Below are 27,188 nucleotides of genomic sequence, written 5' to 3' on the forward strand. Positions count from 1 at the left end.
CCCTTTTGGCTTCATAAGATACAAAAGCAAACGAGGAAACAATTAAACTAATTACACATGTTCAGACATACAAAATAATTAAAACAAATATATTGTCTTCTGGAATTTTTCTTTTAGATTAGTTTTTGGTTTTGTTTGGCATGATGATGGGTTTTTTAGAAGTCTGCCTTTTTATTTTAAGTTGACATTTAAGCAAAGCTTCATAACTAAATCAAGCTTAAGAACTGATAGTTTTATTGGGCCATTTCATACTTTGGTTGTCTGCATCCAGATGGCTCCAAGTTTAAATACATACACACAACCCAACCTTTGACAAAATATAGGCTGCTTTCTCTTTCAAGTGCTCCACTTCTGTGTGCTTTTTTGCTCAGTTCTTTACATTAGTTTTCTAATGTAGATAGTCCAGGAAAAGGTTTAACAAGGCAGTCTTTAATTTTGGCAAGAAACAATTCTAGCACTCACTTGCTTCTTTTCAAAGGTTCCCCACATAAGTACAAGTTCTCTCCTGTCCTTCAAGGCAGGAGTCAAACAGAAGGAGTCTGCTTCTTCTGCAATAGGGTCATCTTATTTTAAAAACAAGTACATTTTTCTCTCATCATAGGTACTACCATAAATTGAAAGTTGTGGAGGACAGCGGAATTGCACTGGCTTTCCACACTGGGCTTAAAGCCTCTATGAAGAAAAATAACAGTTCCACAGTCTAAAAACTCTTATTATAATAAGGCATTTTAATAGAAATGAAATGTTCATTCCATTCTTTGACTTTCAGAAACTGTTATCTAAGGTACTTACATGACCTCCATTGCTCTAGTATTATTGCCTCCCAACCTTCAATGTAGTTATCCTCTCAACATTCTTGTGAGGTATGGAAGTACCATATCTCCATTTTACAAATGGAAACTGAGCCACAGGGAATGTGACTTTCCTAAGGTGGCACATAGGAAGTCTGTGGTGGAACAGAAGCTTGAACCTAAGTCACCCCAGTCCCGGGATAGTACCCCCTAGCCATTGGATCTTCCTTTCTCTTATTTCTGTTTATATACATCTCTCTCTCACATTCACCAGCTACTCAAATAACTCGTACTGTGAACAACAAGGTTTAATTAAAATCAGTGGATATTTTTCCACCCAAGGCTACTGAAAATGGAGAAGTATTTTGCTACAGATTTGAACTGGTAAACTATGTCCTTGCTGGGTACTTACACTTAAAGAAAAAACACTGTTAAGGGAAAAGCTACACTTCAAATTTTGGGATTAGTGGATTATTCGTACAGATTCACACTCCCCACTTCAGAGTCTTTTGTAAAGAAATTCTTGAAGTAGTGAAGGGTAACTGAGTCACTCTCTCTTCTGTATTTCAGAACATTATATGAACAGTGGCAGAGGTAGATAATGGAATGCCTCTCCAGGTAACAAGACCTGGACTAACAGATTAGGGTAGGTAGGGTAAAGTAATGGATGCATTTTCTCTTCTCCCTCTCCTGTCTCCCCCCAAACTCCTGGCAGCAGCTAGGAGGCTGTAGGAAGGGACAAAGATAAAGTTACTTCTCCCTCTACAGCAAGAGGGAAGCTTCAAATTTATCAGACCTCTACTACCCACAGGCTGATCTGAAATACAGAATGCCCAAATAGGATATAGAATGAGACAGAGTGAGAGAGAGGTATCCAAACGTGCTGCTGCTTCCTGGTATCTGGGCTTTTCATTAGGTTGTTGCTTCTTGACCTTGCTGGAGGGGACACCACCCTTGTCTTTGTATCTATCTAGATGTCTGGTAAATTTTTCAAGTTCTGTTGGTAAGGATAAGGTGGTGCTTATAGTCTTGTCTTTCATTCTTTGTAAATCTCCTGTCTTTAGTTCTGTGTTAGTCAGTTAATCATCCTGCCAACATCCTTCTCGCACGTGCCCTTCCGTTACAACAAGAACATAAGTGTAATGTTAATTAAAAAGTGCTTTGACTTTAGAACATCTGGCTTTTTTTCAGTTGCCGCTGTTAGAGTGGGTCAAAGCCAAACACCTTCCAAGGCCCGTTTTCTGTCTAAATAGCTGTCTGCATTTCTCATGGCTATTCTTTGGTGGGCCTGTATCATCAAGGTTTTTCCTTCAAAGCATTATTCTTCTGATTCAGTCTTTAAACTCTGTGGCAGAACCTGTTTCTGACCCTCACCTCCCAGGCCAAATACCCCCAATGTATATTCAGACGTCTCTATTTTTCATTTTGAAAATTTGGTCCCTTGGATTTTTATAAAACTATTTACTATTGTGATACTGATGTCTTGTCTCTTATTTGTGCAGCTAGTCCTTTATAGATGCATCTGTGGAGCTCTCTAGAATGTAGAAGTGAGTAGTCTTGTGACAAAACTTACTTCTGGAGAATAAGTTACTTAATGTACCTCCTGTTCTTGTTTTTAGACTAGATTCTAACAAACCTACCCAAATTGTTCCATTGTGATAGATGCACTTTGTAATAAAAAACGGAGGCAGTAGAGGTGACTTTGTAACTTCTAGCAAGGGCAGGCACAAGTCTAATAAGTCTTCGTAGTTTTATTTTAATATTAATCCTTACGTGATATATGCTTCAGTAGCAATTAATTGGAATATTGCAGTACTCCTAATGTACTTACTTTGCCCTTCTCCTGGGTCTCAAACTCTGCTGAAATTCACTTAAACATTGAGTACATCAAGAACAATTGGATAAAATACTGTACAGCTCTATGTTGGTACAGTGTTTGTGATACAATACCACAGTTTGGGTATTCAGCGTTTTGGTTTTAGCTTACGCTTGAAAAGGTTTGCCAGTATAGGTATACAGATAAGATATATTGGCAAGCCACCTACTGGAGAGGCACCTTTTACTGGTATAGCTTAAACTAGTTCCCCAAACTGAGTAAGCAATAAAAAAAAAATGACTTTTTTGGCAGGGGGCCAGTACAGGCAAAACTAGGGCTTTTGCTGGCATAGCTTCTTCAGTCGGGGAGAAATTCACACCAACATAGCTATGCTGGCAAAACTTTTACATCTAAACCAGGCCTTAGTAGATTTTTAACTGAAAGAGAAGTTCAGGGAATTAAGCAGTTCCTGCATTTGTCCTTTAATTTAAATGGATGTTACTGAAATATCTGAGCATGGATTTACTGAATGGGAATATTATGAGTGTGACTATTCAGTGAAAGCTCTTCCAAGAGAATAAGGAACTAATAATTATGAGTGATTTGATAGTCTTGTATTTGGTGCCCAGATACCAGTGTGATGGGTGGATCAAAACATAAATGTAAACAATTGTTAATTCCTTTTTTAAAAAATGGAAATAGATTGCACAGTCATGATTTTGTTTGCAATTCTAGTGCAACTGCTGACACGGATCTTAAATCTGACTAAAACTCTTTTTCCTGTGGTTTGACATTAGTAAAAAACTTTTCAAGCATAAACATGCCTTTCAAGAACTATCTTTTAACCAACTTTCAAAAGCTCAAAAGTTGGTCGTGCTCTTTTTTTGAAATGAGCGAATTACCTTTTTTAATAGGAAAGCTGAATAACGCATTTAAAGTGAACATTGGAACAGTCTTTTTAATCCAATACTACTTTTGTTCTCCAGTTTTTAGTATTGTCAAGCTTGGTAATTCAACTGCATGTTTCATTGGCAGAGTGTATAAAAAGCTTATATCGTATTCAGACTGCTTCCTCATACAGTGTAGTTTGGAATCTGGGACCTTTGTTCTCCATTGTGGTGAAAGCAACTGCTTCTTTGGCAATCCTTAGACCAAAATTTGGCTGTCTGCTTATTCAGGCTGGGGGTGGATGGGCTGCATGGATATATATTACAGACTGCAAAAGGCCTTTATACCCTGATTGTTACAACTTAAATTTTCAGTGTTAGGGCTGTATGAGGTACAAACAAGTAGTAAAAACACAGGATATACAGAAACAAAGCAGAGTGGAGACTTTATCATTGGCATAATTACTGAATTGGGTTAACCAGGCCCGTATATTACACAGGTGATTCAAATTCCAAATTGAAGCCAGGCTATCTGGTGTCTCATTCTTGAAATTTAGATATAAAAACTTTATACACCAATTCAACCTTGCCAAGGCATCTCTAGATGCTGAGACTTCTTTAAGTCTATCATCCTGAAAAGATGATGTGACACAGTATATCCATGTAGATTTTTGGGTTGCGAAGTATCACTTTTGACCACAGAGCAAAAATCAGCCTTACATTAGTTTCTTTTTAAAAACTGCTTGTGACTTTAGGAATATTCACAAGTATACAGCAAAATGTATCTGTTTAGAATGTGATATTTTATAGAGGTAAATACAAGAAACTGAAGTACTTTTCTGCAAAAGATACATATCCCAGTATTGCCAACCCCAAGAATCAAAAATTCATTGGAAATTGGCTTAAATCATGAGATCTAAACAAATTGCTTTTTTGTATACTCCTGAGTTTTTAGGCAGTCCCTTTCTCCCAAATTTGTGTTGAAATTTGTGATATGTTCACGCTTTGGGAATATCTACACTGCAGTGAGAGCCATGTCCGCAGCAGGTAGCTTTGATCAAGTCAGATTGAATAACAATAGTAGTGAAACTGGTGGCATGGGCTAGGCACTGAAGCAGATACCTAGCATCCTGGAACCTGTGCTGCTACAACTGCACGGCTCTTCTTATTCAAGCTGGCTAGCTACTTTAATGCTGGGTTGAAAATGTGCAATTAATAGGTGCAGAAAATTACTTTTGGACCTCTTAATGTCCTGGATGGTGGCATGAAAATTACTGTATAAAAAATGTGAACCTGAGGAGCTTGTGGTTTTCTGGAGACAAAAGTAGATTGAGTGATAGTTCCAATTTTTATGCCCCATTCCCTCTGCCTGAATCCACCTCATCTGCCTTTGTTACATTTCTACTTAAAATTGTGACAATCTGATCTTTTGGTTGGGGAGAAGTTTTTCTTTTTGGAAAGACTGATCATTGGGTAAGGTGTTTGAGTGAAGAATTTGGAGGAAAATAGGCTTTGCTTTTAGAAGACTTCTAATGGTTATTTTTTAATGTACCTCAAATGAGTTATCTTAAACAACAAATCAGATTTGGTTTTTTTCCCTTACTGTAATATAGCATAGCATAGTATAGTGTTTTTTAGAATGTTGGGTAGCTAATTTTGGAGTAACGTGCTACAAATAATCAGTTCACGAATACTCAGACTTCAGTGCCGATTCAGGAGTTCATACTTTTTCAAGTTAAGGCTCTGAGTTTATAACTTTGTAACCATAGCCTACGGAGTTTGTGAACTTTTAAGCCAAAGAGTTTTGGCTCAAGAAACTTGCCAATTATGCAAGCATGTCCTCCCATAGTTCACGCATTTAGCAACTTAATTCTGGGTTAGACATTTTTTGGAAGCTTAACACATCTCCAGCTTACAAATGCCTGAACCAAATACCTCCAGTTCAAAAGACTTGGCTAACCACTATGGTAAAGACCCTAGGATTTTTCAGGGTCTTTGTTGAGGTTGAAAATGTACATGTTTAAACAAAACATTAGTCTTGAAGTTAAAAATAAACCAAATAAAAATATTTGAAAATTGGTAAACTTGTAGATGAAGTTCAGCAACCAACCTTTTCTTAACTCTTTTTTTTAATGTCTTATCCTCTCTACCTGTACAGAAAGCAGTCTTTCTTTAGTAATCCTGTGTCACGTAGCCTCATCTGCACTTCCATTGCAGGCTACAAAACCCAATTTTGCCTTCCCTCACTGTATATACTGATGTGGAAACTAATGCTGTGCACTGACCATAAATCCAACCCTCCTCTAGTCCAGTTACGTGTTACAGAACCATAGATGCTATATCTTGGCATCCAACATTCACCAATTCTGAGCCTGAGAACCTCATTCCCCCCATACAATTTAAGTGTACAGACTAGCTACCCCAGTGTACGTACTTTATTGACCCCAGAGATACAAGCCATATAAACCTCTTAGCATCTCTGTATATACTGGCTGCAGATGACTGTATCAGTGACAAAAACTGAGACCTTCTTACTTACCTATGGAGGAAAGCCAGAGCAAGGAAGTATCGGATGTACTGCATTATTTGTACTCACTAGTTTTTTAAGATGGACAGTATCACTGTTAGGAGTATGATAGGCATGGAGGCTGCCTTAAAGCTGTTCATTATATGAGAAAACTAAACTCTGAATTTCTTCACTCTTGGCCCTTCAGAGATTCCAACTTGTTTATGGTTTGGAAGTTTTTATAAATCTCAACTACCTTAATATTTTTAGCAGGAAATGAAAATGACATTCTAAATAATAGAATTAAACTACACTATATGTTGAATGTGCTTAGTAAATTACTTTTAACTTCTTAAGCACAATGCTGTGGGTATTACTTTTCTTAGGGAGAGGGATGCTTTGGACTTGGCAATTTAAGGCTAGGCAATTTTGGTTATTACAGCAATTTTGTACTCCTGATGTGTTTGAATCCTTATGATCAGTATCCTCCCTGTAATATTCCCTTGAGATAGTGGAAGAGGGATATTGTTTATCAAATATTTGCGGAAAACTTTTTTTTTTAGGACTAGCATAAATTTCAAAATAACTTTTTAAAATTAAGGGTTAAACTTCAAGCAAAAAGCAACAGTGTTTTTATGGCATCTTAAAGGATTAAGCTTTTTTACTACTTAAAAAAGAAAGTGAAATGATCTCTGTCAGCAAGTTAGAAAAACTTTGACTTCAGGTAGAATTTTTTAACTTTTTAACATGCTAAGTTTTATAACTGAGATTGTGATATGTATAAACAATTTTATTAACATCTTGCCTCGTTTAATATGCTGTCATGACAACATTGGCTTTCCTTTTTCGTTTGTAGAATGTGGAGCTGTTCCAAAAAAGAAGGATCCATTAACGCACACGAGTAACTCCCTTCCTCGTTCAAAGACTGTTGCAAAAACGGGATCCACAGGCCTTTCTGGTCATCATAGAACCCCTAGCTATAGTGGGATATCCACTTTCTCTGTATCTAGACAGGGAGCCAATCCTGCAACTTCAACACACAAGGTATGCCAGAGATGAAAACTCCACCAGTTGTTGGGCACTTACTACAAAACCCATGCCAAGCTCTAGTTTTACTAAATGTAGCCTAACCTCACATTAGCAATATTGCAGTTTAGGATGAGAATACTAAATGCACATGTTCAGTTGCTTATGATACTTCAAAAACAAAATTTTTGGTCTGAAACTTTTTGGGCTTGGTCTCAGTTCCAAAACTAATTAAATTAAAAAAAACCCACAAAAAATCCAAATCATACTTTATCTTTAAGCCAAGAATGTTTTTAATTGAATTAAAAGGGATTTCTTTGTACTCAAATGGTATCTTAAAACTTATTACCCACTAGAGCTAAAAGATACCTGGAAGTTTTATTCAAGAGCCCTAGACTCCTTTTTTCCTCTTCCTGTTCCCCATAAACCATGCATGTACAAATATATCTTGTTTCTTAGCCCTGGTGATCATGCTTAAAGAAGGCCAATTACATAGACTGCACTTGAAGTACAGTAGTAAAAGGTCTATGCCAGTAAAACTAAATGAAACAATTAGAAAGGAAAACAAAGATTAGAGAACAGGAAGAAAAGGACAAGAGACAGAAAACCGGATTAGAAATCTGATGGTGACTTTTGTGCTGGCATGGTGTGAGGGGAGAGGCAAGGGGAACCATTGCCAAAGCATTACGAGGGTCGGTCTTGACAGACTAGTAAAAGTTTGGGACTCTCCAAACTATTGGTTGTTTATGGTCTTCTTGAATACATGTTGGGAAGAATGTCCGTATTCTTACGGAAGGTGAATCCAAATAGAATATTTACTAATCCCTATTTTCTAAAAATTAGTATTTAACTTTAATTTTAGAAAAAATAACAGCTGCAAGTTCAGAAGCTCTACCGTAGTGGATACATTTGGCTGGCTCATGACACCTATGTCAAAATGTCTGGCACTTTTTAACATGCTAAGTTTTACAACTGAAATTGTGACACACAAACAATTTTATTAACAGTATGCCTTTAAAAAAATGTTTCAGAAGTGTGAACTGATTTTGTGTCTTGTCTTAAGGCTACTTCAAAAAATAGCCGAACAAACAAGCCTTCTACTCCTACAACTGCTGCTCGAAAAAAGAAAGACTTGAAGATATTTAGAAATGTTGATAGTAATCTTGCTAATCTAATTCTGAATGAAGTTGTTGACAAGTAAGTCAAACACAAAAATTTGTTTGTATTCAGAAGTCAAGTAACTCTCTTGGGATTGTATTTTGAATGAAAAACTAGTCACTTTTCTTCTTCGGGAAGGAATGAAAGCCAGTTAGTAAATTCCCTGAGTTAGATAGAACTACTATCTTTTTTGAAATTTTATTTTCATGTTGACAGTGAGCTAACTAGTCTCAAGAATGAATAAGAGCTTACAGATAGCAAAATGTGCAGTAGAATGAATTAGCTTCAAATTGGTTCCTTAAAAATGGTTAAATGCATGAAATCAGTCAGCTGCAGTTAAAAAGAAAAAAAAATTATCCCATTGTTAGGCTAATTGATATTCCATTTCTTTGTTAGTGGGCCAGCTGTCAAATTTGACGATATCGCTGGGCAAGAGCTGGCTAAACAAGCACTGCAAGAAATTGTTATCCTTCCCTCCCTTAGACCTGAGGTAAGCAACTGAGTAATTTTTATCCTGTTGTCACTTACCTCCAGCATCTAAGAAATATGTTAGTGATGTCATTGTACAGACGCCAGTAATTTTATAAAACTGTATATACACATTTTGCAATACAGCAGTCATAATGAAATGCTACAATGAGGTGAAGAGTTAATGCAGTGGAATCTCTTACAGGACTTCCACAGATCTTCAGAGACTTTATGACTGTCTAGATGTGCTGTGAGGAGAGGTGAATGATAAACAGTACCCCTGTAGCCCTGTCTATGCTAGCTCTTTCACAGTTTATACCACCAGTGGTAGTGCAGTGGTATGAAATGTCCTGAAAATGCAAAAATGAAGGGTTGGTAATAATAAACACCAGCCTAGAAATAGTTGGAGTTTGAAAAAATGATGAGACGTTAGCAAGGGAGCAGGCTATTTCAGAACTAATGCAATGTGGCAATAGCAAAGGGCTAACTGTGTACAGATGTGGTAAGTGAAGGAAAAAATGAGATCAGAGGTAAATTTAAGGCATGACCTGAACTGATTGAGTGAAAATCTTAGATTGGTGGTGCGGTAATACTGTATGTATGGGTAAACTGAAAGCTTTTTTTAACAGACTGTTTTATGTATATGAGTGACTTAGGAGGCTACATGGAGATGTAGTTATCAAGGAGTTAAACGATCAGTTCAGTATTGTATCAACTGGGGCAGATGCAGTCTGTATATTGGGAAAGATAGAAATTAGATTTGTTTAGTGTTTGAGCAGGCATGTATAGGTAAGGTTGGAGTCAAGGCTGGCATTGAGATAGACTTAAGTATACACCATTTGGTATATTTTAAGTTTTATAACTAATCTGTACACACTTTACGTGGAGTATGCTAGCAGTTCAGATTTTTAAATGACTGGTTCTAATAATCTCAGGTGCCTATCAGTGATGGTATCCAAGCTCCTATAAATATAAATTTAGATTAAAATCTGATCTAGTTTTTGCAACTTATGCTGGGATTTTTTGCATTTCACTCCGCTTGGATAACTAAAATAGACAGAAGTGTCACAGGACACTGTTACTGAAAAATTGCTTCCTTTCTCATTTTACCATATAATTATAAAATAAATCAATTGGACTATAAATATTGTACTTGGATTTCAGTGTATAGTGTATATAGAGCAGTATAAACAAGCCAGTGTCCGTATGAAATTTTAGTTTGCACTAACTTCTCTAGTGCTTTTTATGTAGCCTGTTGTAAAACTAGACCGATATCTAGATGAGTTGATGTACCCCTGGAAGACCTCTGGGTACCCCCAGGGGTATGCATACCCTTGGTTGAGAGCCACTGGTTTGACTTATTCTTGTAGCATCATGATACTACAATATTGGAGATATGAAAACTACCATGGAATGTTTAAATTCAAGCAAAACATTGTAAGCATTCATAAATGTAAAAGTAAACATTGTTTAAAAATGAATTTTGGACCTCAACTGCCTGACAGTATCTCTACAAAGAAAGAGCAAAGGTGAAGGTGCATGAAGATGAATCAGCTAGATACACAGTTGAGTGTTTTACTTGAAAAGTAGGATGACTGATATCTTGAAAGCATTTATGTGGAACAAAGTGTTCTGTTCAGGATGAATAAGAAAGTGTTAATGAAAGACTGAAAAGCACTGTACATCATTACAATTGGTGGTAGTTACATCTGAACTGTGCAAAGAGTTATATCTTGCAGGACACAAAAGTGGTCTAGCTTCCAAGGCAGACTACACAGCCGTGACAGTCAAGCAGTGGTTAGATACACCAGTGCAGCATGGGGGCTTGAGGCATTCTAAGAGGATCAGGCCATCAACCGTATCAAATATTGCATTGAAGTTAGAGGATAAATAATATGAGGGAGTCATAGTTTGAGCTCAGGACTCCTTGATCTCCCTAAAGAGGACTTCATTGCTATGGATCAGGCAGAAGCCAGATAGAAACAAATCAAAGATGCTGCAAACAGTGAAATGGTTGAAGATACGAATGTTTTGCTCCACTGTTTTTCTCCATTGTTTTGCTGAGGGGTAAACTAGAAGTGGGGCTGTAGTTGACAATGGTTGCTGGGGAAGGGTTGGGAATGTTGGGGGCATGTTTGCCTGTTAGTGATGTTTGTGAACAGAGTTGGGTCATTTTTGCGAAGTATAAAGTTGTGTAAGAGAAGTAACATTGGAAACTAAAATGAGGAGGCAAGATGAGATGAAATAAGTGGGTATGAGGTCCACTAATGAGATAAAATTTGCTCTGCAAAGATGGAATGCTGGTGATCGGTGTAGGGAGGAATAGCTGCAAGTTGTGCTCACTGGGGGGGGAATGGAAAGTTGGCTGATCTGGTACTGGAGGATGGGATGTAGTTTTTATAGCAGATGAATTAAATGGGTGAAAAATACTGGCATGAGTGGGAAGCAAAGCAAGAGGAAGGAGCTGAACAGTGATTGGGCGGAATGTGGAGAGAAGAGGCAAATAAGGGAGATGAGGCTGTAATGGTAGCTGGAGGGACATGCAGGAACAACAGAGTTAGGAAAGCTTGAATTCCATGTGTGAAAATGTTTTGTTGTAAGTGACACTGTCTAGTACACTGGCACAGGATTCAGAGTGGTCAAAGTTGAGAGGAAATAGAGGCTGCAGTGGGTAGGGGAGGTCAGTATATGAAGGTAATGGAAAAGGAGAACAGACCAAGTAAATTGTTGCTGATCTTTGAGGGAGGAATTCACACTAGTTAAGATCACACTTGATGCATTAGAATATAAATTAGGACTAGCATTTAAAAAAAAAAAATTGGCCCATGCATTTGGTAGATTGGTGCTACATGTTTCTGCAGATGAAATATACATAATTCAACCAAAATCACAGTTGGAAAGCAAATCAATGAATAGCTCAAATTAAGAATGCAAATGATTGGAATAATCACACTTGAAGGACAAAAGAACTGAATGTTCTTTATTGATAAACTGAAGACTGAGACCAGGCAGAGAAGAATGATGTGGACTAAAAATGGTTGGAAATTTCTTGTGAAACGGATTCCTTTTTAGAAAGGGATGGTAGATGGCAGATTAAGTAGAGGTAGAAAGCTTCTCTCCCCCCTTCCCCTTCTCCCCCCCCCCCCCATTTTGATTGTATTCCTATTTGTGTCAAAGTGTTAGATGATGTAGCAAACTATAGCTTTGATGCTAGCATCATATAACTATGATGTAGCTTTTGGAATGCATATTGATAGGTTGCAACGGGTTAATTAAGGTATCCATTTTAAAGAATTTCTTGAACATTGTGACAGCAAAAAACCCTCAGAAGCTACAAACAGAAATCTAGGATGGAGGGGGATCGGTCCAAATGGTACAGATTTGTGGATAGCTGGCCTGGGAGCGTCCAGCAGTGGCCTATAGTATTCAAGGGTGAATGGGTTTGTATACCCTGGCAGAGGTGAAAAGGCGGAATGTGTTCAGTGCTTTAATTTTTGTGACTATTTTGAGGGCATGGAGGGGAGAACTTCATAGGACTTCAAATGACTTGGACTTGGGGTTCAAAACTTTTCCCAATCTGTGTATGTTGTAGCTGCAGCTTCATCCTCTATCTTCACTAGAGTTAACTTAGGCATTGCCCCAATCCCCTCCCATTCACACACACTAGCCTCTCACTTAAGTTTGGTACTTTAAATCCAGGCTAGCGGGCCTGGCTGAGGGTAGAAACTAGAGCTCATGTGTTGTTTTTTACTCAGGATAGTAACTCTCCGGTTTTGCTGTGAGGATGCAGAATAAATCATCTGAGTACTGGTTGTTGTCCTGTTACTTACCCCTTAGTGCCCAGAAGGACAGACAAGTTCTCCTACAAGTATGTCACTGTGAAAGAGCAGTCTAGCTTACTGCAGCACAAACAATGATGGGCTTTGCTTCCAAAAGTCTTAGCATCATACTTGGGTAAGTATAGCACCAGTGAAGACACAGTAACTCCAGATAAGGCATTGCAGTTTAGCTGCTCAAACCTGGGCCAGGCTAACCTGAGTGCCAGTTTCCTGACTTAACTCTGCATTGAAGACATACCTTTACTAGAAGAGCTGTAGGGAGAGGAGGGCTCAAGCCATTCCCTCTCTAGCAGCAGCCATTGGGCTAAAAAGCAGAACTGGGATAGTGGAAGGTTCCATATTCACTGAGGAGTCAGCCAGGCATTTACAGTTTTTGGCACTCTCCATTTGGCACTCACCCATATGTACGTGCTTGAAGTCTTTGTTCATTGTCTGTCTTTCAAAAGATAGGCTCCAATCTGAGGCCATTTTGTTACAAAGACAGCAATTTCAAGCAAACAATTGAGTTTCTAGAGGTGTCTTTGGAGGGTAAATTAGATCTTGTGAAGAAGAGGGTGAGAGTAAGGGTCTATGAAATAGGTTAGTTAATTGGTGGTTCTTAATGCTAGGAGGCCTTGGAATGGACTTTAGGATTTTCTTTGGAGTTTTATAAGAAATTGAACAGATTATCTGCAGTCATTCTAAAAGGTGAATTTTTAATGGCAGGAGCTGACAAGAACTCTCTTTGGTCATGTAGCTGCAGCTTCCCTAAACTTTCAGATGTCTCCATCAAACAATTTGTTCTGGTAGCAGTGAAAAATAGGGTTAAGGCCACAGTCGCCTTAGCTGTTAACAGAATATCTCTCCTTCCACTTTGTGTTCATATTGGAGCATCCTGATATTTTCTGTGCCTGCCAGTCCTGTCTTTCTGTGAGGCTTGACTGAGGTAATAGCCCCAGTAAGGAGTTTGTTAGACACTCCCGGCCTACGCCAATACCAGAGGCCTACGCCAATGCCAGAAATTCAGAGCAGCAGTGGTGTAGTGCTAGGTTTTTAGCAGTGAAGAGTGTCTCAAAAAAGGCCACTTCCATCTGCTGCTGTTCATTACTGGTGGACACTGCTGGCCAGTCTCAGCACTTGAATGAAGTACATTAGAACCTCAGAGTTACAAATACAAGAGTTACAAACTGAATGGTGGACTAAACACCTTGTTTGGAACCAGAAATACACAATCAGGCAGCAGCAGAGACGACAACAAAAAGCAAATACAGTACAGTACTGTCTTTAAACATAAATTACTAAAAAAATTAAGGGGAGGTTTTAAAAAAAAAAAAATTTGACAAGGTAAGGAAACTCTGCGTTTGTTTCATTTAAATTAAGATGGTTGAAAGCAGTATTTTTCTTCCACATAGTAAAGTTTCAAAGCTGTATTAAGTCAATGTTCAGTTGTAAACTTTTGAAAGAACCACCATAACACTTTGTTCGGAGTTACGAACATTTCAGAGTTATAAACAGCTTCCATTCCCAAGGTGTTTGTAACTTTGAGATTCTACTGTACTGGAAACTAACCAATGGCTGCCTCCCTAACGAAGGAGAGCTATCACTGTGGCATGCGCTGGGATGTTACTCCAGCCCCAGCAGACTCCATTCTGCAATCTGGGTTGGGCATGAAGGAACAACCCTTATTGCGAAAATAAAATAATGATTGGACCCTATACTACTACTGCTGTGATGTGAGGCTCTCTCTAGTTTCTTTATTTCTGTAAATCTTTTCTCTGTTTGGTTTTTTTACATTTTGGAGTAGCAGAGCCTCACTTTCCCTTCCTTTAGTGGAGGATCTTGGCTAGATTTTTTGGGGGGAGAACTTAAATAGTGGCTTCCCATGAGCTACAGTTTTGCTTTCCGCTCAAATGAAATGGGGAGGATGCACTGATTCTTATGTCTCCTTCAAAGTGCGAAATGCAGACCTCGTATTTCAAATATAGAACAGAATGATTTTTATTAAAACATTGGTGGTCATTATTTGTGTTTAAAGAAATAGTCCGTGTGTTTTTACTAGTTCTATATTTTGTTGACTTTAGAAGGGAAATGATTCATTTTGGTGACTTTCATGTTGGCAAGGTTTCAGATTCTTGCAAATATCTTTCAATTCTATGTCTAACGGACACTGAGGATGTTTCTGGCAGCATTTGTTCTTTGTCTGATTGTTATCTAAGGTTTTGTCTTCCCTTTTCCACAATGGGTAGTATCTCTTTTGTTTTGATTTATAATCTGTTTTAGATGACAAGATTATTCAGATCATATTTGATTTTTTTCCTGTCTTCTTATTTAAAAAATACATGCTGAAAATGGGAGTGAACTGGGTTTGATTTGCAAGTACAGGAACTGTAGACCCATCTACTGAACTAATTTTTAATAGGGCTGGCAGGTGAGAAAAGAGCTGTAATGGTTGTTGGTACAAAATGCTAATAGCGAGTTGTTCAGCACAGCTTGTTCAGGAGAGGAAGCTCAGTGTGCTTAAGGTTTTGTGTGTTTTCTGAATTAAATGGTTGTCTTCAAAGTAATGTTAAGAAATAATACCACTGACCCCCCCCCAACTTTCTTTTTTGTTATATTAAATAGTTTAAGTCCTTCTCTACCTCTCCTTTGCTTCTCCATGTTGCTGTTGCCCTGTCTACACTGAGAATCACCACTCCCACCCCCCCCACACACACTATTTGTAACATAGGTACAACTTTACCAGTGCTAGCAACAGAGGAAATGGTAAGCATTTTTGGCTGGCTGCTAGCATTTTTTTTATTTTGAGGAGACGGTTTAAATATGCTGGTAAAATACCTGCAGTTCATCTACACTAGCACTCCCACCAGAGGAAGAGCTGCTGATAGATCTATAGTGGGGGAATTTCCTGAAATTCAGTGTAAATGTAGCCTGAGGTAGTTTTTCATGTTTGTGACCAATGACTATTTCTGTTAGGATCTTTCTTAACCTTTTTTTCTTTGCTCTGTTTTCCAGTTTTTTCTAGTCTCCTATTCTTGGGTTGCCTGACCTCTTGCTTATCCCTCTGTTTCTTGAACTCTCTCCCATTTTGTCCTCCCCTCCACTTCCTTATTCTGTTGGGGCTTGTCTATAGCATAGCAAAGGGCTTCAGAGGGGTGTCATATGCAGAGCATTCTAACATGTTGTGCTCCAACTGCCCCATGTAGACCATGCTGGTGTGTTCTGAACAGTAACTAGTTTTCATTGATGTAAATGTAAACACAAACTAGGTACCTAGCAGGGTCTTCACAGGGCACTTAGAGCCAGAGGTGAAAGTAAGCCAGTACACCATACTGAACCGGCTTCCCCAGGTGGCAATTTAAAGGGCCTGGGGCTCCCTGCAGCAGCTGGAGCCCTGGGCCCTTTAAATTGCTGCTGGAGCCCCCAGGTGGCTGAGGTGGCCGGGATCCCTGGGGCTCCAGCGGCAATTTTAAAGGGCCTGGGGCTCTGCTGTGGTAGCAGTGGCTGGGAGCCCCTGGCCCTTTAAATCACCGCCGGAGCCCCAACACCGCTACTCAGGGCTTCGGCAGCAGAGGTCGGACGGCGATTTAAAGGGCCTGGGGCTCTGGCCGCCGCTACTGCCCCGGGCCCCTTAAATCTTGGCCGGCTCCGGCAGCGGGGCTCTGGTGGCAATTTAAAGGGCCCGGAGCGGTAGCAGCGGCCAGATCCCCACAGTCGTGGCAGCAGCTGGGTCCCCCGGGGCACCGTCGGCAATTTAAAGGGCCTGGGGCTCCGCTGCGGTAGCAGCAGCTGGGAGCCCCAGGCCCTTTAAATGGACCCTGAGCCCTGGGGCTCCCAGCTGCCTCTGCAGCTGGTAGCTCTGGCAGTGATTTAAAGAGCCCGGGGCCCCCAGCCTCCACTACCGCAGCTGGAGCCTGGGGCCCTTTAAATCTCAATTTAAAGGGCCTGGGGCTCTAAAGGTCCCGCCTCTTCCAGTTGAGGCCACACCCCTTCTGGTTGAGGCCCCTTCCCCTTCACAGGACTCTAGAGTACCGGTAAGTCCTTTAAGTTACTTTCACCGCTGTTTAGAGCACAGCATGGTAACGCACTTTACAAATTATGCCCCTGTGGCGTGCTTTTCTGGTACTGTCTAGACAAGATTTTAGTCTTATCCTTTGCTTCTCCAATACCAGTCCCTTCTTTGTTTTCATCCATGACTTCATATACAAATTTCCTCTTTCTGTCCACTTACTTGCTTCACTCTAACCCATCTACACACAACCAAGACCTTGAAACTTTCTTTTTAAATGCTCATTTGAGAAACCAGCATCTCACCCTCCCTCTGGAGGTGTTAATATCCCAGTCAGTAGGCCCAACTTTACATCCCTGCCTCCCACTCTTGAACCATGTTGGGGAGGATGGCAGTACCTCATAGGCTGTAGGCTACAGCTCCCCCAGCACCACAGAATCTCTAACTATGCCTGGCTTAAACTCAACCAGAGAATACTGGTTAACCGTGTTTAAAACTACTAATTTCTGCAAGCTTGAATATAGCACAAGAAATTCAAAGTATGTACTTTCTTTTCTCCTTAACCAGAGGCAAAATAACTTAGTCAGTGTAAATTAGGGAAGTTGTTCTTAGTTTTAAGGGTCAATACAAATTTATAGGAATTTCAATAATCATTGAATCTCTAAATTGGTACTTTGTTTCACTGGAAGGATTTTAAATAGGACCCTAGCAAATTCAGGGTCATAGGATTTTAAAAAACTTAAATTTCACAGTTTCAGATACTTAAATCTGAAATCTCATGGTGTTGTAACCGTGGGGGTCCCAACCCAAAAGGAGGTTGGGGTGGGTGAGGTTGCAGAGCTATTTTAGGGGGTCACGGTATTGCCACCCTTACTTCTAGACTGCTTACTGGTAGCAGCACTGCCTTCAGAGCTGGTTTCCCAGCCAGCAGCCATGGAGCTTCCTGCAGTCAGGGGAGGTTCCCAAGGGTGGGTGTGACCCGGTCCCAGGAGCAGCCTGTTCAGGGGAAGAGAAAGTCCTGTCCCTCCCCAACCTGCCCAAGACTAGCAGCTGGAGTCTGGTGCACGGTAGGAGCCCCTGGCCAAGGTGCCCCCAGCCTTGGCCTGCCCCCACCAGCTCCAGGCCCACCACTCAGGAGTTAAAGGGGCCTTGGCTCTGTGGGTGTGTTGGGGGGTGACCATAGTATTGTGCCCTGCCCCCCCCAGACCACAGCGCTCTGGGTGGTTGCCCAGGTCGCCCACTCATAAGTCTGGCTCTGCCCCCCCCCCCCCCCCAAAATGACCCCCCACACACACACGCCCATACCATGCCACCCTCATTTCTGCGCTGCTTCTGACAGAGGAGCTGCTTTCAGAGCTGGGTGCCTGGCCAGTAACAGCTGTTCTCTGGCCACTCAGCTCTTAAGGCATTGCAGAAATAAGGGTGGCAATACCACAATCCCACTACCATAGCCAGATTCAGAGGTGAAAGTAAGCTTGTACGGTCCGGCTTCCCCAGGTTGGCGATTTAAAAGGCACAGGGCTCCCTGCTGCGGCCAGAGCCTTGGGCCCTTTAAAGCGCTGCCTGAGCCCTGCAGCCACTACCCCGGGACTCTGGTAGCGGGGCTCGGGCGGTGCCCTAAAGGGCCCAGAGCACCGCTGCAGTAGCAGTGGCTGGAGCCACGGGTCCTTTAAATTGCCCCTGAGCCCTGGGGCTCCCAGCTGCCTGTGCAGCTGGGAGCTCCAGGGGTGATTTAGAGGCACCAGGCGCCCAGCTGCAGCCAGAGCCCTGGGGCCTTTAAATCTTTAAAGGCCCCGCCTCTTCTGGTTGAGGCTCCGCCCCAGCTCAGGACTCCGGCGTACCGGTAAATCCTTTTAAATTACTTTCACCCTGGACCAGATTTCAAGGGGGAGACCAGATTTCATGGTCCGTGTCTCATTTTTCAGGGCCATGATTTTGGTAGGGCCATAACTTTAAGGCTGCAACAGAACATAGTGCTTTCAGATTATTTTGGTGTTCAGACTTTCTAGATAACCTTACTGTGGGAGAGTCTTAAGAACTGGAACATGTTGTATGCAATATAGGTCCTGGTTGCATAATTGTACACTTTTGCCAATTCCTCCCTTTCATTTCTTTAAATTTCATATTTGCGCTAAAACATTATTTTTGCTTCAGTTAGTTTTCAGCAATGCTGTGAATGTCTTTTCTGCTGTCACTATTTCTACATTTTTGTTTTTATATTTCCAAAGCACAATTGTACTTTGGCTTAACTTTTTCAATACCTTTTTGTAATTTTTGTGGTATTCACCATGAAGTCTCTACCTTTTAAGATAGGCTGTCTTTATGGTATCTTCAGGATTGTAGTGAGCCCTGAAATATTGTACTGAGTACAGTATGTTTCATTATGGAAAATGGAGCTCTAGTTTTAAGGAACTAAAAAGCTATATTCTAGAAAACTACTGATTTTTTTTTTTTTTTAAATAGAATCTCATGCTTAGTTGCAATATTTGTAACCCTGCCAAGGCGTTTACTCTAATGCAGTATCTCTCTCAGTTATTTACAGGACTTAGAGCTCCTCCACGTGGATTATTGCTGTTTGGCCCACCAGGAAATGGGAAGACTATGCTGGTGAGAAAATTACTGTGTCTTATTTGTTGGAACTCTAGATATAAACTGTTCTCAGGAATTTTTGCTTTTCTTGTCTATGAAATTGAGAAATCCTCCACAGGGATCTCCTAAATTGTGCTGTTGTGATCCAGTGCTATTTAGTAACAGTTCTATATTTTTATTTAGTAGATGGCTTCTGTTTACAAGTAACTAATTTCTTTCTAAGCAATTCCTTTCACTGAAGAAAGTGAGAATTTGTGTACTGAATGACTTACCTCATTCAATGCAGGGGCTGAATGCAGTGAATGAGATTAGGAAATGTATTTGGTGGCTATTATTGTCTGACATAAACTGTATACTCTCTGCATATGCAATGTGGCTGAGCTAACAAATGTGGAACCTTTACTTCTGAATTTTCTGATGTTTCACTGTAATTTAACACTGTTACACAAGTGAAAGGTTGATTTAAATGGCGACTACTTAGAAGCAATGCTGTCCTACTGGACTATACCTATTAAAACTTTCTACCATGAGATATCGCACATAATTATTTAATTTTATATAATCTGTTTAAAAAAAAAACTCTACTCTGTTATAAACATAGAACATAATTTTAGTATAAAAATAAAATACATTTTAAAATAAAGATTAAAATATATAACTTTCATCTTAAGATCCTAAATTCACTTTTTAAAATGAATGCAGTAGGTAATATTTTTGTATGCATAAGAATGAGGCAGTCTGCTAAGCATAATATTCAATTGGCCACTGAACTAAATTTTAAAACTATATATAAAAATGAATTCTCAACCACTAACTCAATATTTGACTGATGCATTCCATGGAGTAAAACATACAGAGACTGGCTCTGTACTGATCAGGTGTAATACTCCAGTTTCCTGGTCATAAGTCTTCCTTTTATTCCAGTATGATTAGAGTACAACTGATAGAAAGGGAGGAAAGTCCCCTCCCCCCCCCACTCCTTCCCTCACTGTGAACTTCCACTGAGAAGTGGCTTTTCTCCCCTTCCCAGTTTTCCTCTGAAGATTGCCTCTCTTGCTACATAGGTGAGAGAAAAATAATATTATTAAACTAAATTAGTGAAACTAATCATCCAACTAATATTGCAAATGAGTTAAAAATTAAATATATTAAATATTGGCATCTAAATTGATTTAGCCTTTACACTTTTAACAAGTACAGTCATGACAATTGCACTCTTTTTTAGTATATTTTCTAAGTACAGTGGATGTGAATTGCAATGGTGGATTAGACCACTTGTACAACTAGCACCTATCTAAAAGTGGTCTGTGTAGATGCTTCAGAGAAACGCAAACTCCATAGATGACAACTTTGCCCGACTGAAGTTTCTTCCTATTCTGTCGAGTAGAGTGACTTGTGGTTCATTCAGGACACAAGGGTTGATGCATGCTTGTAGTGCATCAGCTTGTGCATCTAGGCATTTCAGAAACTGTCAGAACAAAATTCTTTTAAGTCGGACTCAGTGGTGTATACCTTAGTGCAGTGGTCACCATCCGGTAGATTGCGATCAACTGGTCAATTGTGGAGCTTCTGATAGTCGATCTCAGTCTAGGGTTGCCAACCCTTCTACAGCCGAACCGTGAGATTGGCCACTAACGGTGTGGCTGTGGAGCGGAGCTAAGGCAGGCTCCACGCCGCTCCTGGTGGGGAGGGGCAAGGGGTCTCTGCGTGTTGCCCTTGCCTGCAGGCACTGTCCCCGCAGCTCCCTTTAGCTGCGGTTCTCCATTCCTGGCCAATGGGAGCTGTGGGGGCAGTGCCTGTAGATGAGGGCAGTGTGCAGAGACCCCTTGCCCCGCTCCCTTTCTTCCCTCCTCCCCCCCCCACCCCCCCCCACACACACACCTAGGAGCTGCTGTTGGACATGCCGACCGCTTCTGGGAGCAGTGTGGGACCAGGGCAGGCAGGGAGCCTGCCTTAGCCCTGCTGCCTGGAAGCCGCCTGAATTAAGTGACACCCAGCTGGAGCCCGAACCCCTGCCCCAGCCCTGAACCCCAACCAGCACTCCATCCCTGATCCTCCCACATCCCAACCCCCTCCCAGGGCCTGCACCCCACACGCCCTCCTGCACCTCAACCCCATGCCCCAGCCTCCTCACAGAGTCCACACCCTGCATCCCAATTTGCTGCCCAAGCCTTGAGCCCCCTCCCGGAGCCAGCCCCCCACATCCCCTCCTGCACCCCAATCTCTTGCCCCAGTCCTGAGCCCTCTCCTACACCCAAACTCCCTCATAGAGCCCAAACCCCCTCCTGCACACGAATCCCCTGCCCCATGATCAGCCTGGAGCCCCTCCCACACTCCTAACCCCTCTGCCCCAGCCCAGAGCTTTTGGGGTGATGGTGAGCAGTGCAGGGCCTCGGGTAAGGGATGGGGCGGGGTAAGGGTGTTTGGGTTCGTGTGATTACTATGTTTTCTTTGAGATAGATCTTGGGTTGCACTTAAATTGGAAAAGTGATCTTGTGCTTAAAAGGTTGGAGACCACTGCCTTAAAGTATATGCACTAGTTTGGTTTTAGTTACTGAATCATCTGGTTAAAGTTTTATGTTATAACTTCTTGAAGAAACTGGGCAAAGACCATCCTAATTCTCTAGGAGTAGTACCAGTTTGAGCAACTGATATCTGAATGACCTAAACTCTCAAGTTTCCCTCTAGTAGTAGTTATGCCTACTTAACTGACTTAGCAGAGATTCACAAATTGTTCATGAGGCATACTGATTTTTATATCTTATACAAGATCCAGATTTAGCTAAAGTTCTGTTACATCATATTCTATTTTTCTTCATACACTATACTTATTGTCTTGTTAAGTTTATTCTAAATCCTAAACTTGCCTACCGTTAATAAGAGATTCACTGTTTTTCAGGCCAAAGCAGTTGCTGCAGAATCAAATGCAACCTTCTTTAACATAAGTGCTGCAAGCCTAACTTCAAAATATGTAAGTAACAGTTGCTAATGGTTTTGGTTTCTTAATGCTAATACATTAGGCTCTTGATTATCTGACAGACTTGTAGGGCTAATACATTGATATTTTTGATGACTATGAGGGGGATATCCTGTGCCATGGGAGGGTGCTGCCTCTGTCCACTAGCCTCGTTAAGCCAAAATCCTCCACACGTCCACACACTAGATGATGCATTATACTGAAAAGGTGTATTTGATACTAACAAACACAAAATAGCAGTTTCAGAAATTGACTCTTCATTATTGAGCAAACTCCTGCACTCCTGTGGAAATATTTTTATTTAAGTATAAAAGCTGTGATTTTCAAGAGAGCCCAACTTGCTTTGAATTTCATTGTGATTTAGGCACTTAACTCCCTTATGCTCCTTTAATATTTCCAGCCAGAATCATTAGTGAAGTTTTCATATTTTTTTGTGTGGAAAAAGGCAGGGTGTTTCACCACTTAGTGCTGAACTAGTGGTTTGCTTATCCATGGTATGGGAATGGTTCATGCAAAGCTTGTGTTTGTGAACAGTTGCTTATTGACTTTTTTGTAATATTTGTTTTGAAAAATACTTGACCTGTTTAGGTAGGTGAGGGAGAGAAACTGGTGCGTGCTCTTTTTGCAGTAGCCAGAGAACTTCAGCCGTCTATAATTTTTATAGGTAAGACCTTTAATGTTTGGTTAGTAAGATCTGTATATATATTTTTTGCAAAATAAAATCTTTTTAAACTAAAGTGCTCTCTATATTTGAGGCTCACTTGTCCCAGTAATAATGCAAGACATAACAAGATAGGGGATCTCTCTGCATCAGTGATTACTTGCTTCTTAATTGGTATTTCATTTGGGGAGCATGTTTCACTTGAGCGTGTTCCCCATTCTGCCCTAGTATCCAGTAATCTAGGAAAAGCTTAACTAACTAACAAAAGAATTGTCCTATGATAACCTTGCATGCAAAGATTCTATTTTAGTGCATTTTTATATATTACCTGCAGTACAGAGCTATGACAATGTTTTGCATTTATTTTCTCATCCTATTTGAAAACTTGGGGTTTATTACCCACAGATGACAGAATGCATACAAAATTCCTGTCCTGTCAGATGATGTCAAATCAGTGATGCTTTACTGATGCCACTGGGCCTTGCACTTTTAACACCTGTACAAATATTTTTTTAACTTTGCCAAAGTTTGTCTGCCTCCTGAAGAATAAAGATAAGACCTCTTATTGGAGCCCCACACTAGCAAAATAATAGTTGAATTAAAACCTTGATGTTTAGCTATCTCACTGGCTGAAACTTTAAAACTAAGACTTTTTTCTTTTTAGATGAAGTTGATAGCCTTTTATGCGAAAGAAGAGAAGGTGAACATGATGCTAGTAGGCGTCTAAAAACAGAATTTTTAATAGAATTTGATGGCGTAAGTATCAGTATTACAGTATTGTTGTTACTTAATACAATGATGGGGGGCCAATGAAAGCTGCTAATGTTATGCTAATGGGGTTAAGCTCCACCAGTTAAATATCCTCTCCTTTATTTCCTTGAACAGCAATAAAAATACTTCTTAGCAAACATCTTCTACCTTTTTCCCAGTAAAGAACTGGAGCACCACGGAGAGTTCAGTCTTTGAGCAGGGAGGATGGTGATAGACACCTGGGGAGGAGCTGTGGGTGGACTCTAGTATTGCATGGCTGGGGAAGAGAAGATGGGTAAGTGGTGGGAGTAACGGCAGAGAAGCTATGAGGGAAGGAATTCATTTCTTGGGCAGGAGGAAGAACCCAGCACTACTGTTGTGGGTTGATGAGAGTTTAAGCCGTTGGAGGAGACATTCAGGTTCAATGTTGGGCCTACACCCCACTTATATAGCGTGCATCTCTAGAAATAGTCATGGTGAAAAAGGGTTATATAACTATTGCCTTTTTGCTGTTCAGGGGTGTGTCTTTCCCTCCTAATGGAGTCTGAGCTTTTGGAAATGTGGGACTTGGAGGAAAAAGGAGGCTTCTGGCTAATCATTAATTTAGATTTTTGATATATGCAACTATGAAACTGTTATAAGGAGGCTTGTTTTCTGGGTATTCTACATTATAGTAAATATTAATTTGGATTATGGAAAACTGCAAACAAACCAAGATTATAGTTTCTACTGAAAAATGCAGCACACATAAGGAATGTTGGTTTCATTCCTTACACTGAGACAAATTGTCATTGAGATGGAAAACCAATAAAAATTAGAATGCCATTGATATAAATAATGGCAAACCCTGCAGTGGAATATGAGTTAAATTGTAATCCTCTGTCTCAACAACATAGCAGAAACAGCGTGGTTCAGAGACAAACAGTGAAAATTATTAAAGGCATGGAAAAACTTCCATATAAATATGACTGGAAAAGGTTTGGACACTTTTTTTAGTTTAGAGGTATGTAAGGTGATTAATGGTACGGAGAAGATAGAGTTCTCCCATTTATCCTTTTATAATACAAAAATAAGAAATATTAAACAAAATTAAAAGGCAGCAAATTTGAAACTTATAAAAGGAAGTACTCTTTCACATAATGTTCTTGAGGAATTCATTGCCATCAGATATTATTGAGGCCAAGAGCTTCACAGGATTCTAAAAGGGAACCAGACAGCCATATGGATAATTGAAACATCCCTAGTTAGGTAGATTTTAAAAAAAAAAAAAAAATGGAAGGGATATGAACCTTCATGCTTTGTCATAAATCAACCTCATAACTGAGGGACTTAGGAGAAACTTTCTCTGTGGGTAGGCTATTGCATAATTATCTACTTTGAAATATTTGGCACTGGCCACTGTCAGTCAGGATACTAGATTAGATTGATCATTGGTCTGATCTATTATAGAAGTTCCTGAGTTTTAGACCTACATTTCAATTTTCCTCTCCTCTATACGTTTCAGTGTAGTTTCACTGCTCTGAGTGGCAGTAAAATTTGACTTTGTTTAAAACAGTAAAGATAGTAAAGTAAGCCTGTTTACTTTTTAACTTAGAGCACTCACAATATCAAAATTCTCCAAGACTATATGTTCTAATTGCCAGTCCTACTTATGGCACTTATTTTGGACACCAGATGCTGCTATGGAAAACTGAGATGGAGTTTAAATATATCGGTTGTTTTTTTTTGTTTTTTTTTGTTTTTTTAAACCGCAAACTAGGCAGAAAATTCTGTGGATAACATAAAGCCAACACACACACAAACATAAGCATTTAGTATCAACATCCAATCAGTGTACTTCAGTCTTTTTACAGTTTACTGCATTGTTTCTAAGTTTTCAATTTACATTACTCTTGCTTTACAACGTTATAGGTACAGTCTTCTGGAGAGGACAGAATACTTGTAATGGGGGCAACTAATAGGCCACAGGAGCTGGATGATGCTGTTCTCAGGTACCTAAATTATGCCCCTTTTAATATATATTCAAGGACACAGTTGCACTTAAATTAGTTTCTGTTATGAAATACAAGTTTCACAGTTAAGTATCTTGCACTTTTCAAATTGTATTGGACTGAAATTTGCTAGAGTTGTTGTTGGTAAATATTAACAAAATACTGAATGCTTATTTTAAAGAAGTGCCTCAGCATTCCCTTTTGAGTGAGTTGTGCCTTTAGTGCCATCAGCTTGGAATGGTCTTAAACCGGTACGCTTTCAGATCCTTTCATGTCACTCATCTGTTCCATTCTTTGGGCCTAAGGATAAACTGAGCAGAAAGTCTCTTCTATAGACCCTTCTTCATAGAAGCAGCACTGAATTTCTCTTTTGGACATTTGGAGGCATGGTATCCTCAATAGCTGTAGGACCTTGGAGGCCTCGTTTCAGATTCTTAAGAATCCTTTATAACAGTGGTTCTCAAACTTTTCTTTTCACGGACCACTTGAAAATTGTTGAGGGTCTTGGTGGACCACTTAATGATCTTTCCAAATGTTGTTTGTACCATTAGCTAACTATTGTAAAGCACTTTGGATAAAAGCACTATATTAAAAAAAAAAAAACCAAAAACCTTAATAAACATTTTTTTGTTCTACAAATAAAAGCACACAACTCATATTTTAATATCAGTAGTTTTATCTTTCTAATGCAATGGATGTGCCCTCTCTCCCCCACTGTGGCAGCCCCCGAACTGGGACTGGGAAGGAGGTGGGGGGGTCTCTCCCCTGCCGTAGAGCTGAGGCTGGGAAGGAGGGCCGTCTCTCCCCAGCAGCCACAGCCCTGGAGATGGGGAAAGTCGTCTCTTTCTCTGGCCGCCACAGCCCTGCACATCCCAAATTCCCCCGCACCCCCACTTTTCACCCCATTGCCCCCTTCCACCTACCCCGTATTCCCCCCCAAGTCCACCACCTCACTTTACATGTGCATCTTCTCTAGGGTCCAGGCACCTAATTAGTGGAGCACGCCTGCGCGGCTCCACTAATTAGGTGGGTGGCCCTTCATGCTCTTGTGTGCTGCCGCCTAGGCACGCACCTTAGAGGGAACTATCCGTGGACCACCTGATTGGAGCTCGCAGACCACTGGTGGTCTGTGGACCACAGTTTGAGAACCTCTGCTTTGTAGCATGGCATCTCCCACTTACACCTCTCTCATTCTATGCTGAGAAATGCGGATTTGACTTCACTGGCTCCCTACAAATTACTCTGAAAATGAATTACATTCCTCAACATTTTCAAAGCCTCCAAAGATTCTGCAATAGTGGACAATATGAGAATACGTTAAAAAGGATGTTCTATTCATTCTGTCACTGATGGTTGTAGGGATAGATGTTACCAGCTTGGGCTGGAGAGTCTGATCTGAAGTATTGCAAAGTCATTGGAATCCTTGTAGGGAGACGTTATCCATGAACATATTAAAAGCTACAAGCAAATCATTCCTTCTTCCCGTAAGAGTTTCATCAGGGCTAAGGTAGCACCAATGGCATGTTTGTACCTTTAAAATCTGCAGGGCTACTACCTGGAGTTTTATTCAGACCTTTTTTATCACCCCACACTCAATTTGGCCCTCCGCCCACCTTCCTAAGTGGCTGTACTACTTGTTAATCTCCTGCGAGTGGGAATATGCATATACCATACTGAAGGAGAGATTTTTTTCACTGGTGGTAAAATACAGTAGACAAAATTCAATCTGGATAGTGCAAACCGC

General features: G+C 40.4%; 1 protein-coding gene across 4 annotated transcripts in view; it reads left to right on the forward strand.

Annotated features, from left to right (window-relative positions):
- The window catches only part of SPAST (spastin), a 62,883-nt gene that overhangs the window by 16,486 nt on the left and 19,209 nt on the right, over positions 1-27,188 (forward strand). For all 4 annotated transcript variants that reach the window (XM_048843644.2, XM_048843643.2, XM_048843645.2 and 1 more), the window contains 8 exons: positions 6,857-7,044; positions 8,090-8,223; positions 8,581-8,674; positions 19,009-19,083; positions 21,965-22,036; positions 22,631-22,706; positions 23,368-23,459; positions 25,365-25,444. In XM_048843644.2, coding sequence (XP_048699601.2) covers positions 6,857-7,044; positions 8,090-8,223; positions 8,581-8,674; positions 19,009-19,083; positions 21,965-22,036; positions 22,631-22,706; positions 23,368-23,459; positions 25,365-25,444 — 811 coding nt within the window. The remainder of the gene's footprint in view (positions 1-6,856; positions 7,045-8,089; positions 8,224-8,580; positions 8,675-19,008; positions 19,084-21,964; positions 22,037-22,630; positions 22,707-23,367; positions 23,460-25,364; positions 25,445-27,188) is intronic.

Source organism: Caretta caretta, chromosome 3 (assembly GCF_965140235.1).
Source record: "Caretta caretta isolate rCarCar2 chromosome 3, rCarCar1.hap1, whole genome shotgun sequence".
NCBI lineage: Eukaryota > Metazoa > Chordata > Testudines > Cheloniidae > Caretta > Caretta caretta.